The sequence below is a fragment of the Gasterosteus aculeatus genome, chromosome X, assembly GCF_964276395.1.
Source record: "Gasterosteus aculeatus chromosome X, fGasAcu3.hap1.1, whole genome shotgun sequence".
Taxonomy (NCBI): Eukaryota; Metazoa; Chordata; class Actinopteri; order Perciformes; family Gasterosteidae; genus Gasterosteus; species Gasterosteus aculeatus.
In genome coordinates, this window is record NC_135698.1 from 3,780,930 (window position 1) to 3,791,492 (window position 10,563).

Consider the following 10,563-nt stretch of genomic DNA (forward strand, 5'->3'; position numbering starts at 1 on the left):
CCCTAACGACACCCTTACATCCACCTCAGTCCTCTTTACAGCACTCTTTGCCACCATGTCAGCCACCTCATTACCCTCCACTCCAGCATGCACACGAACCCAGCAGAACCTCACCTCTACTCCCTGTCTCTCCAACCCCAGCAATATCCCCATCAATTCTCCCAATAGGTCTTCCCTGTCAGACCTACCATCCATAACACTGCTTAACACTGCTGCTGAGTCTGATCATATCATCACTCTACATGGTGTCACATCCTCCACCCATCTCAACCCAATGATCATAGCCACCATCTCTGCTGTATACACCGACACATTATCAGTGACTCTTTGACAGATACTCACACTGAACTCAGGAACATGCACTCCTGCACCCACTCTACCACCATTCACTACCTTAGATCCATCAGTGTACACCCTTACAAAACCATAAAACCGTTTACAGACATACTTCTCCACACACACACTCACGTCCCCCTTGCCCCACTCCCTCCTCCATCATGCCTACATCCACTCTTGGCATCGGGAACATCCACAGAGGGATGGGCCCCAATGAAATCGCTGGCCCTATCTCTATCCCCTCCAAGCCATACTCTATCACTTTCTGCCCAATTGTCCACCCATACATCCTCAAACTACTCTTGTCCCTCTCCCAACATTCCCTAGTTGCCACAACCGCCGTGTGGCTTTCAGCACACCCCTTCAGCCTGCCCCAATATGCCAGCGCCAACTTGTCCCTCCTCAAGCTCAGTGGCAATTCCCCTGTATCCACCTGCAACACCACTACCGGAGTGGTCCTGATAGCCCCCACACACAGCCTCAGTGCTCGTGATTGCACCCTGTCCAATCGCTGTATCACAGTCTTGGCCGCAGCTCCATAAATAAAACACCCATAGTCTATCGTGGATCTAACTAGTGCCTGATACATACACAACAGTGTCCTCCTATCTTCCCCCCAGTCTACACCTGCCACAGCCCTCATCAGATTCAGCACCTTCCTGCACTTCTGTTCTATAAACTCCACATGTTTCCTCCATGTAAGCCTTTTGTCAAACCATAATCCCAAATATTTAAACTCTAACACCCTTCCCAATTCCTGTCCATACATATGTAACCGAACCTCCCCCACCCTCCTTCTCGAGTACACCATGAAACACGATTTAGTCACCGAATTCCTAAAACCCCATCTCTTGGACCATTCCTCCACCACATCCACCGCCTCTTGCATCTTCCTCCTTACAAACTTCTCATTCTTACCTCTCTTCCACAAAGCCCCATCATCTGCATATAGTGCCATACCCATACCTCTACCTACATCCCTAAACACATCGTCTATCACGATTGTAAACAACACAGGGCTAATCACACTGCCCTGTGGGGTGCCATTAGCAACCTCATACCTCTCTGACAATATTGTCCCAACCCTCACCTGTATGTACCTGTCAAACAAGAAATCCAGAATCCAATTATACATTCTGCCCTCAACTCCCAATGCACTTAACTTCATTAACACCCCCTCTCTCCACATAGTGTCATACGCCTTCCCCCCTTTCACTTCTCAGGAGTCCTTCCTTTATGGACTGCCACCGGGATTGCTGATTGCTTTCCACCTGTGTTTGGAGTTGGCCAATCAGCGTAATCACCTGGAGAGAGAAACAATGAGCAGGAGGGAGAACGACAACACATGCAGACCGTCCCTGACTGGCATGTAACAAACATGCTTTGATCAAGTTTCCATACCGAGACTGTGATCGATGTTATCTTGATACATAGAGGTACCAGTCATCCCCCAAGGGCATTAGGGACCTAATCGGTATGTAAGGACGAGCTCACTCGACGGAGGGGTTACAGGTAAAACATATACGTAGGTCCAGGGCTGTAGTGGAGGGTAAACGCACTTAAACGCTGTTTACGCACCTCTGGAATTTTGGAAATAGCGTATACGCACTTCTAAATAGCGTTTACGCACCTCTAAGTGGCGTTTACGCACCTCAAAGTTCTCTGCTCCTTGTATTCTTCCGTTGGAATAATCCGAAATAAACTTGGTGTAATTTTAAAACAGCTAAGACTACGTTTCCTATTGTTGAACATATAAACGCCGTAGTCTGAATCATTTTCATCTGCGCTGTATTTTGGTCTGTGACCATCCAATCAGTGCCTAGCGGCTGCAGCAGCAACACCAATCAGGATCCAGGAGGTGTGTAAACACATTCACGTTCAGCGTAGTGGTCCCCAACCTTTTTTACCTCACGGACCGGTTTCGTGTCAGACAATATTTCGCGGACCGGTCGAGAAGGTCCGATGGGGGGAGTGTAGTAGGCGTTGTGAACGACCGACGGGGGGGTAGTAGTCGCGCGCTCTGTGTTCGCTGGTCGTGCACGGTAAAAGGACAAGAAAAACGCCTGGTGACGGCGTGCGCACATAATTAGGAGAAAATCCGGTCAATTTTCAAAATAAAACAATTTCCTGAAAAAAAAAAATATATATAAATGGTAAATGGACTGTACTTGTATAGCGCTTTTCTAGTCTTCCGACCACTCAAAGCGCTTTAACACTACATGACTGTGGTGGAGGGGCGTGGTTAGCTCAGCTGCAGGGGGGAGAGCGGGGGAGTGGTTCAGGGGACGGTGCTGGTAGGTGAGGAGTAACCAGGTGTAAATGATCTGCACTGATTGTCTCCTACATAAGCAGTGAGCAGGATCCAGGTTGGGGGAACGTGAGCCGAGCAGAGCGGAGTGGAGCCTGAGGGCAGAGCACGAGAGCTGAGCGGAGCCGGACAAGGCGAAACCGACCACGCACATAGAGCGACCTCATTCCTGCTCACTGCCTTCCCCTTTTGGACAATAAAGACTGGTTACCCTCATCCTGTGTCCGTGCGTCTTTACAAGAACCCGCCGGTGGTAGCGCTATCTCGGCTACAGTGGCGCCTGGCTAGGGATGGACGCGAACGACCACGGAGAGGGCCTGATGCAGCCGGCGGTTGCGCTTGGACGGATGCTGGGGGAGATCGCCGCGATGCAGCGCGAGCAGGCCGAGGCCAACCGGCACTTCCTGGGGGCGCTGCAGGCTGCTACAGACCGGCAGACCCAGGTATTGGAGCAATTGGCGGCCCGACCGGTCGCTTCCCCAACGGCGCCGGGTCCTTCGCGGTATGCGGGCGTGGTGATGCACAAGATGACCCCGGAGGACGACGTACAGTCATACCTGGAGATGTTCGAGGCAATGGCGGGGGCGTGTGGCTGGCCGGCGGACGAGTGGGCGATCCGCCTCCTGCCGCTCCTAACCGGGGAGGCGCAGACAGCGGCCCTGGGCCTGCCACCCGGTCCCAGGCACGTCTACGCCAGCGTGAGGATCATGGATCATGGATCATGGATCGACTGGGGCTCTCCCCCGAGGACCATAGGAGGCGGTTCCGAGAGGCGAGGCTGGGGCCGGGGGACCGCCCGTTCGCATTTGCCCAGCGACTCACAGACGCGGCCAACAGGTGGCTGCAGCCGGAGGGCGCCGGAGGGGCGCCGGCGGTGGTGGAGAAGGTGGTGACGGAGCAGTTCCTGGAGGGTCTTCCGCCGCGGACTGCGGCCTGGGTCCGCTACCACCGGCCGGCGACGCTGGAAGCCGCCGTGACCCTCGCCGAGGACCACCTGCCGGTGCACCCCGGGGGCCGTGGGGAGGGCGGTCGGCCGACCGCATCGACGCAGCCCGTTCCCGCGCCACGACGGAGTTCCCCGCGGCCTGTTGCGACTCGGCCCCCTCCGTCCCCGCGCACCCTAGCCCCTCAACGGGGTACTGATCCACCCGGCCTGGCCGGCACCCTCCCTGACCTACAGAGGGCTCCTCAACCGCCAGGGCAGGAGTGTTGGAGGTGCGGGCAGCCCGGACACTACCGGCGGGAGTGTCCGCTAATGGAGGTGGGCCAAACGGTGCGGGTTGCCGGGCCTCCAGCACCCTCCCCCGGTCTGGGAGCGACGTACAGCGTTCCGGTAAGGATCCAGGGGGGTATACATCAGGCGATGGTGGACTCTGGCTGCACGCAGTCTATGATCCACCAGAGACTGGTTCGACACGGGGCATTGGTGGAGGCATCCCGGGTGAGTATAAAGTGTGTGCATGGGGATATTCACGACTACCCAGTGGTGCCGATAGAGATTAGGTTTGGGGGTAAAAAGCATAGAGTAAGGGTCGCGGTTAGCTCCCGCCTGACGCACCCCCTGATTTTGGGGACAGACTGGTCGGGGTTTCATAGGTTAGCGGGGCAGTGCGCGGGGGTGCGTTCGCGACCGGTAGGGACATGCGGGGTGTGTGCGGCGCTCGGCGGTGACGCGAGGTTGTCCGACGCTGCAGACGGGGAGGGGGAATCGGCGGGGCCTCCTATGGGGACGCCGCCGACGCCAGAGCTACGCTCCATGGAAGATTTTCCACTGGAGCAGTCTCGTGATGACACTCTACGCTTTGCCTTCGACCAAGTGATGCAAATTGATGGTCAAGTGGTGCGCCCCGACGCCGTATTATCATACCCGCACTTTTCGCTGATTAGGGACAGGCTATACAGAGTGAGTCGCGACACTCAGACAGGGCAGGAAATTACGCAGTTGTTGGTACCGAAAAGCCGCCGGGAAACAGTTTTCCAGGCGGCTCACTATAACCCGATGGCGGGCCACCTGGGTAGCGACAAAACTCTGGATCGGATAGTAGCCCGATTTTACTGGCCAGGCATCTGGGCGGATGTGCGCCGCTGGTGTGCATCCTGCCCACAGTGCCAGCTGGTGAACCAGCCGGCCATCCCAAAAGCGCCGTTGCGTCCGCTGCCGTTAATGGAGCTGCCGTTCGAACGCTTAGGTATGGACCTCATCGGGCCATTTCACCGGAGTGCACGGGGGTATCGCTTTGTGTTGGTTCTGGTGGATTACGCAACTCGATATCCCGAGGCAGTGCCGTTGCGCAGCATCTCCGCCAAGAGTGTTGCGCAGGCGCTGTTTCAGGTCATCTCCCGAGTCGGAATCCCGAAAGAGATTCTGACTGACCAGGGCACCTCGTTCATGTCACGCACACTACGAGAACTGTACGAATTGTTGGGGGTTAAGTCCGTTCGGACCAGTGTGTACCATCCCCAGACTGACGGCCTGGTGGAACGGCTGAACAAGACACTGAAATCCATGATTCGTAAGTTTATTCACGACGATGAACGTAATTGGGATAAATGGCTTGACCCTCTGTTGTTTGCAGTACGGGAGGTCCCCCAGGCCTCCACGGGATTTTCTCCCTTCGAGCTGCTGTTCGGCAGAAGACCACGGGGGGTGCTCGACCTGCTTAAGGAACACTGGGAGGAGGGTCCGAGCCCCGGTAAGAACGAGATTCAGTACGTCCTGGACCTGCGAGCCAAACTCCACACACTGGGTGAGTTGTCACGTGAGAATTTGCTCCAGGCCCAGGAACGTCAACAGCGGCTGTACAACAGAGGGGCCAGGCTGAGACAATTCACACCGGGAGAGAAAGTGCTTGTATTACTTCCTTCTTCCAGCTCAAAACTACTCGCCAAGTGGCAAGGGCCCTTTGTGGTCACACGGCGGGTAGGGGACGTCGACTACGAGGTGGTGCGATCTGACAGAGGGGGAGCCACGCAGGTCTACCACCTCAACCTCCTTAAAGCATGGAGAGAGAGTCCGTGTCCCTGGTGTCTGCAGTAGCAGAGAGCGAGGAGCTGGGCCCAGAAGTCCCAAAGTCCACCGATCCCACCCGGCTCCCGTCCGACGCCCGTCTCTCTGCAGCCCAGCAAGCGGACATAGCCCGGTTGCAAGATCAATTTAATGATGTGTTCTCCTCCCGGCCAGGTCGCACGGACCTCATAGTGCATCACATTGAGACGTCCCCGGGCGTGACGGTGCGGACGCGGCCCTACAGGCTTCCTGAACACAAGAAGAAAATGGTTCAGCGAGAATTGGCCGCTATGCTGGAGATGGGGGTAATAGAAGAGTCCAACAGCGCCTGGTGCAGCCCCATCGTTCTTGTCACCAAGAAGGATGGCTCAATAAGGTTCTGTGTGGATTATCGCAAGGTGAATGCGGTCTCACGGTTTGACGCTTACCCGATGCCCCGGGTCGACGAACTCCTGGACCGATTGGGCACCGCACAGTTTTTTACGACACTGGATTTGACCAAGGGCTACTGGCAGATTCCCTTGTCACCAGAGTCCAGGCTAAAGTCGGCGTTCTCCACTCCGTTTGGATTGTACCAATTCACCACGCTTCCCTTCGGGCTGTTCGGCGCCCCGGCCACCTTCCAGCGCCTCATGGACCGGGTGCTGCGTCCGCACGCTGCGTATGCGGCCGCCTACCTGGATGACGTCATCATCCACAGCACCACGTGGGCGGAGCATGTGCGGCGGGTGGGCGCGGTGCTGGAGTCCCTGAGGCAGGCCGGGCTCACCACCAACCCGGGGAAGTGTGCAGTTGGACGGAGGGAGGTACGGTATCTGGGGTACCACTTGGGCGGCGGGCGGGTGCGCCCGCAGGTGGACAAGACCGCAGCCATTGCAGCCTGCCCACAGCCCAAGACGAAAAAAGAGGTGAGGCGGTTTTTGCGGCTGGCAGGTTACTACAGGAGGTTCATCCCGGGCTTTGCGGAGCTGACCAGCCCCTTAACTGACCTGACCCGGAAAGGTGCCTCAGATCCGGTCCAGTGGACGGAGCGGTGCCAGTGGGCGGTTGAGGGGGTGAAACGAGCCCTCTGTGGGGAACCATTGCTCCATACACCTGACTTCTCTCTCCCTTTTGTCTTGCAGACTGATGCGTCGAACAGAGGGCTGGGGGCCGTTTTGTCCCAGCAGGTGCAGGGGGTGGACCGCCCGGTCCTCTACATCAGCCGGAAGCTGTCGGAAAGAGAGGCCAGGTACAGTACGGTTGAAAAAGAGTGCCTGGCCATCCGGTGGGCGGTCGACTCCTTGCGGTATTACCTCCTGGGACGCCAGTTCACTCTCTGTTCGGACCACGCCCCGCTGCAGTGGCTCCACCGCATGAAGGATGCCAACGCCCGGATCACTCGGTGGTATCTGGCTCTACAGCCTTTTAACTTCAAGGTGATCCATAGGCCGGGGGCGCAGATGGTCGTGGCGGACTTCCTTTCCCGCCCTCAGGAGGGAGGGGGGGGGGAGTCGGTTCGGCCGGATGGCTCCCCGGCCTAAGTCGGGCGGTGGGGGTATGTGGTGGAGGGGCGTGGTTAGCTCAGCTGCAGGGGGGAGAGCGGGGGAGTGGTTCAGGGGACGGTGCTGGTAGGTGAGGAGTAACCAGGTGTAAATGATCTGCACTGATTGTCTCCTACATAAGCAGTGAGCAGGATCCAGGTTGGGGGAACGTGAGCCGAGCAGAGCGGAGTGGAGCCTGAGGGCAGAGCACGAGAGCTGAGCGGAGCCGGACAAGGCGAAACCGACCACGCACATAGAGCGACCTCATTCCTGCTCACTGCCTTCCCCTTTTGGACAATAAAGACTGGTTACCCTCATCCTGTGTCCGTGCGTCTTTACAAGAACCCGCCGGTGGTAGCGCTATCACGGCTACAATGACATAATTCACCCATTCACACCCATTCATACACTGATGACAGGAGAACCATACACAGTGACACCTGCCTTTCAGTAACTACCATTCACACACTGTAGTCGCAGCTACAGGAGCAATGTTGGGTTAAGTGTCTTGCTCAAGGACACATCGACATGCGGGTTAGCCTGGGATCGAACCGACAACCCTCTGATTGGAGGACGACCGTGCTCCCCACTCACCCACAGTCGCCCTCATAAGCTTTCTGTGGTGCGGCCCGGTACCAAACGGCTCACGGACTGGTACCGGTTGGGGACCACTGGATTAGCCTGCCTGCCTACCTGTTCGGAATGGATTACCGCCGGTAATTAGCAATGGATATCAGGCGATATTTGAAGAGACCATCGAGTGCTCCCACTCCCACAGATGCCCGCAAAAGGCCTCAAGTACAAAGTAAGACTAAAGAAGATCAATTCACATTTTTAAACGTTGTTTTGGTTCGCACAACATTGCATTAAGACAGGGACAAACGCTATTAATAACGTGCTTTCAAATACGATGATGCAAGTAACAAGCCAGCCTTCCCGGTCCCATCTAAATAGGCCTAATAAAATGAGTAATTATCCTCACGCATATTGCTGCAGATTAGGCTAATTCATTGAAAAATTGTCAACAGATTATGTGCAAGACAGTTAGACATAGCTAAGAGAAATGCTAAGTGAAATGTTTTAGTTTAGCTATAGAATCTTCAAATTTCGCGGTCAAAGTCAAATATATTAGTTTTTTCTTTCATGATGACCACATGTCAAGTCATTTTCAAGTCAAGTCATTTTATTTTGTATAGCCCAGAATCGCAAATTACAAATTTGCCTCAGAGGGCTTTACAGTCTGTACACATACGACATCCTCTGCCCCGAAACCCACCATCGGCACAGGAAAAACTCCCAAAAAAATGAAAAAACCCTTACAAGAGGGAAAAAAGGGAAGAAACCTTAGGGAGAACGTCAGAGGAGGGATCCCACTCCCGGGATGGACAGACTACAATGTCCTGCTCTCGCATAGAAAACGTGAGCGGGGAGCAAAGCTGTTGCTTCACTGAATAGGCCTATATGCTTAATCAATTATTTGAAGTCATGAAAGTTGTAGAGTAGCCTGTAAGCAAAATACACTGTAAACATAGATTAGACAAACAAAACAACAAAAAAAACATGCTGTATAGGCTATTTATGATGGCATAGGTAGTACATGAGTGTTCCTTTAACTTATGTTGTCAGTGTAATTGACAGGCTGCTTAACTGGTTAACTCTTAAATTCAACATATTTTTTCAGGCAGTTATAGGACAGGCAATGATGCAGAGAGCACAGGGAGAGGAGAAACACCAGGACGAATAGAGAGAGGAGAAGCACAGAGAAGCACAGAGGAGCCATGAACCCCAGAACACGCGTTCTGGGGTTCATGGCTCCTCTGTGCAAGGCAGGACCTGACGTGGAAGACAAGGAGGCCCTCTGGGCACTACTGTAAAAAGGAGACTCCGTATGTAGATAGTTCTTAATCTGCAATTGTGTTGTTGGGTTGTGTTGACATACTTTTCATCACTGTTTTCTTACATTTAATAAACTACAAACTACTAACACATGTATTCATTGTCATTGATTGTATATGACTTTTACTGATAACATAATGCAATATAGCCAGGACAGCCTTACAGAGTCACAACGCTTTGTGTTGCGTTGCTTCGCATTGCGTTGCTTCGCATCGCGTCGAGGTCTGTATGATCACAAAATTCAAAGTTTACCCACCTCTAATTTTACCACTACAGCACTGCGTAGGTCCCTGGTGAGAAATTAATCAAAAGGTTTCTTAAATTCAATAAAGTGTTAGAATGAGTGTCACGAATGTATCGTCTTAACAACCTACTTCACCATCATCCGCGTTAGATATTGGGGGGAAGATAAGCAATACTGTGTGTACCGAACAAATACGAGTCAGCTAGAAAACCTTAAGGAATATGATCGATATTAGAACTTACTCGCTAATAACGATGAGATACACAGTGACTAGAAAAAAGTAGTTCCGCTGCTGGCGAAAACATAAAACGCACGACTTAAGAAATAGGCATAATACGACTCGCCCTTGTAGCTACTCTTAAGGAAGTTGTCGTCCTCACTCAAACTACTATAGCTCGTCGTGACACCTGTTACACTACACAGTCTCTCCTGAAACAATACTAATTGGATTTTTTAAATTCTTATTGCAACCTTAGTGTACTTTTAGTTTTTTGGTGCAGCTGAATGTCATATAAACATTTAAATGGCTCTGATTAATTGATGCGGCTTGCTAGCAGCTACACATTGAGATAGAGGTTTGTGCGGTTGCTGTATTATTCAGATGGCTTTAAAAGCATGTCAACTCAATTACAGGGTTTTTACGAGAAATATCAAGTCCTGTCCTACTATGTCAGGAGTAACATCTCAGCCCAGGAGGAACACCTCCCAGCCTGGATTCACCAGGGAAAAGAGGCAGGGTTTCAGTGGCACCGCTGCAATTTCAGACAAATTATTGTGGTTGTCAGTTCAGATTATTGTTAAGGTTTAGTTTTTTTTGTTATATTGAATTGCATGTTTTATGCAATAGGCTCTGCATTCATGTTCCTATTGACATTAAAGCCTCTGAGACGCATCATCGTTTTTCTTTTAGCTGATGTCAGATCAGATTATCTACTTTTTGGATTTACTTTGGTCATTTATGAGATTCAAACATTTTAACTCACTTCCAAAGTTAACAGGAGCTAAATTGTAAATTCCTTAGAAATTGCTTGTAAATGCAAGAACTTTGGATCAACTTTCACTTCAGTTCAGGTCTGCCTCAGCAACTCAAATAAGGGAGGAATGGAAGTGTTTGGTTATGCTGCCGTACTTCATTCACACGAGGAGAAAACAGAGTGCAGACTCAGCAACATCACACTACTTCTTCAGTCCTTTTCATTATGCAACTGAGAGACAGGCATCATACTGCGAATAAAGCTGTCGCAGTGAA

At 52.6% G+C, this 10,563-nt stretch overlaps 1 protein-coding gene across 1 annotated transcript in view; it reads left to right on the forward strand.

Moving 5' to 3' along the window:
- The window catches only part of LOC100174900 (myosin heavy chain, fast skeletal muscle), a 63,930-nt gene extending 53,545 nt beyond the window's left edge, over positions 1-10,385 (forward strand). The window contains exon 43 of the mRNA XM_078082591.1: positions 10,038-10,385. Coding sequence (XP_077938717.1) covers positions 10,038-10,115 — 78 coding nt within the window. The 3' untranslated portion in view covers positions 10,116-10,385. The remainder of the gene's footprint in view (positions 1-10,037) is intronic.
- The last annotated feature ends 178 nt before the right edge of the window (positions 10,386-10,563 follow it).